Source organism: Dendrobium catenatum, unplaced genomic scaffold, assembly GCF_001605985.2.
Source record: "Dendrobium catenatum unplaced genomic scaffold, ASM160598v2 fragScaff_scaffold_859, whole genome shotgun sequence".
Classification (NCBI taxonomy): Eukaryota; Viridiplantae; Streptophyta; class Magnoliopsida; order Asparagales; family Orchidaceae; genus Dendrobium; species Dendrobium catenatum.
This window is the reverse complement of record NW_021319321.1, coordinates 17,046-21,026: the sequence shown is the minus strand read 5'-3', so window position 1 is coordinate 21,026 and position 3,981 is coordinate 17,046. Positions and strand designations below refer to the sequence as shown.

The following is a 3,981-nucleotide window of genomic DNA, read 5'->3' as shown; positions in this document are numbered from 1 at the left end:
TACGGGAACTCACACTTACTCCTAAAGGATCGGGTTTGTATTTAAACTAGGATGGTGCCACGAGGGGCTTGCTCCATCACTAGTGGATCTAATCCTAAGGAAAGGAAGCTCTGGGACTCACACTTAACCTTAAAGAAAAGAAATTACTGAACTATGTGAGGCCCAACAGGCTTAATTCCACTTTTAGTCAGTCAAGATCCTAGGAGATAAGAAGCACAGGGACTCACACCTACTCCTAACAGATCGGATTTGTACTAGGTATTCAATGACTAACCTAGCTAGAAAGCACAGGGACTCACATCTAACTAGGGGAACTAGCCAAGGAGATAGTCTGCCCAAATCTCTAAGGATTTGGCAAAAGCTATTTAACCCAAAATTTGATTTTATACACTAGGATGGTGCCACGAGGGGCTTGCTCCACCACTAGCAGATCTAATCATAAGGAAAGGAAGCACGGGGACTCACACCTAACCTTAAAGAAAAGAAAGAGTGACTAAACTATGTGGGGACCAATAGGCTTAATTCCACTTTTAGGCAGTCGAGATCCTAGGAGATAGGAAGCACAGGGACTCACACCTACTCCTAACGGATCAGATTTGTACTGGGTTTTGAATGACTAACCTAGCTAGAAAGCGGAAGGACTTGCATCTAACTAGGGGAACTAGCCAAAGAGATAGTCTGCCCAAATCTCTAAGGATTTGGCAAAAGCAATCTAACCCAAAATTTGATTTTATACGCTAGGATGGTGCCACGAGGGGCTTGCTCTACCACTAGCAGATCTAATCCTAAGTAAATGAAGCACGGGGACTCACACTTAACCTTAAAGAAAAGAAAGAGTGTAGTTATAGAATTCAAAAAGAATTGAATGAGAATAAGTCGAATTCAGTCAAAAATTAAATATTTTATTGATTCAAAGATCGAGCTACATCAAGCATAGTATTTCTTAAGGAAGCGTCCATTTACAGGAAGCATTGGGTGATTTCCCTTACAATCCACTAGCTGATACGAGCCTCCTTCGTAGACTGTTTCTACTACGAAGGGTCCTTCCCATGTTGGTTCAAACTTTCCACCGAGTTTTCGGTGTGCTAAGATAGGCCTCCGAAGAACCAAGACCAAGTCGCCTACTTGGAAGGTTCAAGGTCGCACTAACTTATCGCGAGCTTGAATCATTCGGGCTTTGTACAACTCTAGATTTTGTTAAGCTTGAAAGTGACGTCCTTCGAGGCTTTTGAGTTCTTCCAAACGGAGTTGTGCATTTTGTTGAGTTGTAATCTGGTTATGAATTGCAATTCTGAGTGAAGGGATTTGAACTTCGAGAGGGAGTACGGCCTCAGATCCATACACTAGTGCAAACGATGTGGATTGGGTCGGGGTTCGATAAGTGGTCTGGTAGGCCGACAAAGCTTCCACCAACCTCTCATTCCACTATCGTTTATTGTCATCAAGGGTCTTTTTGATGATTTGAACCAAAGTTTTATTGAAGGCCTCAGCCAATCCATTAGCCCGTAGGTAATAGATTGTTGAGTATCTCTAATCGATACCATGGCAATTTGCAAAATTATTAATCTTTGTAGACTTGAAAGCGGACCCATTATCGGATATGATTCTACGTGGCACACCGAATCTATATACGATATGGTCACAGAAGAATTTCATTACATGGTGTGATGTTACATTTATTAATGGGACTGCTTCTGCCCACTTTGAAAAGTAATCAGTCGCTGCTAAAATGAAGCGATGACCCTTTGAAGAAGGAGGATCAATTGACCCAATGATATACGTGCCCCAGCTTTCGAAGGGCCACGAGGCTATCGTGGGATGCAACACGTTAGGCGGCTGATGTAAAACCACACTATGTACTTGGCACTGATGACAACACTTTGCAATTTTCATGCAATCGTCAATCATCGTAGGCCAGTAGTATCTAAGTCTTTTGATCTTCATTTTCATCTTTGGACCCGATTGATGAGCACCGCACAGTCCGGCATGGACTTTGTTAACAATCTTCAGGGTCTCACATTTGTTTAAGCAATGGAGCCACATCTGACCAAACGATTGTCGGTACAACGTATTATTAACTAGTACGTAAGATAGGGCACATTTCTTGATTTGATTGGCAAGCGATTTCTCGCGAGGGAGCCTGCCTTCTTGAAGATATTCAATTATTGGTTGTCTCCAATCTTCTTCTTCATCGACTGCTGAAGAGGTAGAAAGGACCTGGAAAACTTGTTTGTTGATGTACTCCAAATCTATAGTAGACAGGACTTGACGACCCTGCACCTCTATAGGGATGAAGTCTTCTTCTGGGCAGGCAAATTCCTTTGCAAGCTTTGTGAGGGCATCCGTCGAAGAATTTCTTCCACGGGGAATCCTATACATAGTTACAATTAGAATTTGCTCGAGCAAGTGACCGGTGTACTGGTGGTATTTCAGGAGTTTAGGATTCAAAACCTTGTAGGTCCCCGCAATCTGGTTGATCACCAGTTGAGAGTCACCAAAGATTTTAATCTCTTTAATCTCTATTAAAATTGTAAGTTCCAGACCAGTTATCAGAGCTTCGTACTCAGCCTCGTTGTTTGTATAAGGTTTTGATAAATGGTAGGAAAAGTGCATCATTCCCTTATCTGGTGTTATGAATACCAGGCCACCTCCGGCTTTCCGGGGAATAGTAGATTCAGGTGCTTTACCCCGTTGAGAGGACGCAGCACCATCAAAATACATTTCCCAAGTTTGAGTTTAGATTCCTCGAAGCTCATGATTTGTTCGTCGGGTAAATCATCGTTTAGAGGAGATTCTGCCGGCAACGGCTGTACCACAAGGAAGTCGGCGACGGCCTGCCCTTTCACAGCACGCAGGGGAATGAAAGTGATTTCAAATTGGAGCAATGTTATAGACCAACGAGCCAAACGTCCTGACAATGTAGGCCTGGTAATAAGGTATTGTAAGGGTTTGAAACTAGAAATTAAGTTGATTTGATGAGAAAGTATGTAATGTCTTAGTTTTTGTGCTGCAAAAACTAGAGCAACATAATGTTTCTCAATCGTTGGATATCGAATTTCCGTTGGTAGAAGTCTCCGACTTAGGTAGTAGAGAGCGTTCTCTTTTTCCTTCATCATTGACTTGAGCAAGGAGGGCCCCGAGAGACTCGTCAAGGGCCGCAATGTAAAGGATTAAAGGTCTCCCCGGAATGGGGGCTGTCAAGACTGGTGGATTTGCTAGGTATTGTTTGATATTTTCAAAAGCGGATTAACATTTCTTGTCCCAAATGAATTTGGCATCCTTCTTAGCGAGGACCGAGAATGGCTGACATCTCCCGGAAAGATTGGAAATGAATCTTCTTATATACGCCAGCCTACCTTGAAGAGACCTTAGTTGAGTAAGACTTCTAGGAGGCGGCATATTTAAGATAGCTTAGATTTTAGCAGGATCAATTTCAATTCCACGGTGCCTTACTACGAAACCTAGAAATTTCCCTGACGTGACACCGAAGGCGCACTTCAAGGGATTCATCTTAAGGTCATAGCGGCGCAACCCCTCGAAGACGATTCTTAAGTCATAAAGATGAGCCTCTTTAACTTTACTCTTGACAACTAAATCATCGATGTAGCACTCGACTTGATTGTGGATTAAGTCGTCAAAGATTCGAGTCATAGCCCGCTGGTAGGTTGCACTGGCATTTTTAAGGCCAAATGGCATCACTTTATAACAAAAGATCCCTATAGGACTTCTGAATGCAGTGTTTCTCTCGTCTTCTGGGGCCATCTTGATTTGATTATAACCAGACAAGCCATCCATAAAGGAGAAAATAACATGCGAAGAGGCGATGTCCACCATAAATTCTGGAATTGGCAAAGGAAATTCATCCTTAGGACATGCCTTATTCAGGTCTCTATAGTCAACACAGACCCGGATTTGACCATTTTTCTTTCGAACAGGTACGACGCTGGCTATTCAAGAAGGATATTATTCCTCCTGGATAAA

At 42.7% G+C, this 3,981-nt stretch overlaps 1 protein-coding gene across 1 annotated transcript; it reads right to left on the bottom strand.

Annotated features, from left to right (window-relative positions):
- Positions 1-1,530: 1,530 nt before the first annotated feature.
- On the bottom strand, positions 1,531-2,721 carry LOC110095154. Its single transcript, XM_020820570.2, has one exon. It carries the CDS (start codon positions 2,719-2,721, stop codon positions 1,531-1,533), a length of 1,191 nt encoding a protein of 396 aa, XP_020676229.2.
- Positions 2,722-3,981: the final 1,260 nt, after the last annotated feature.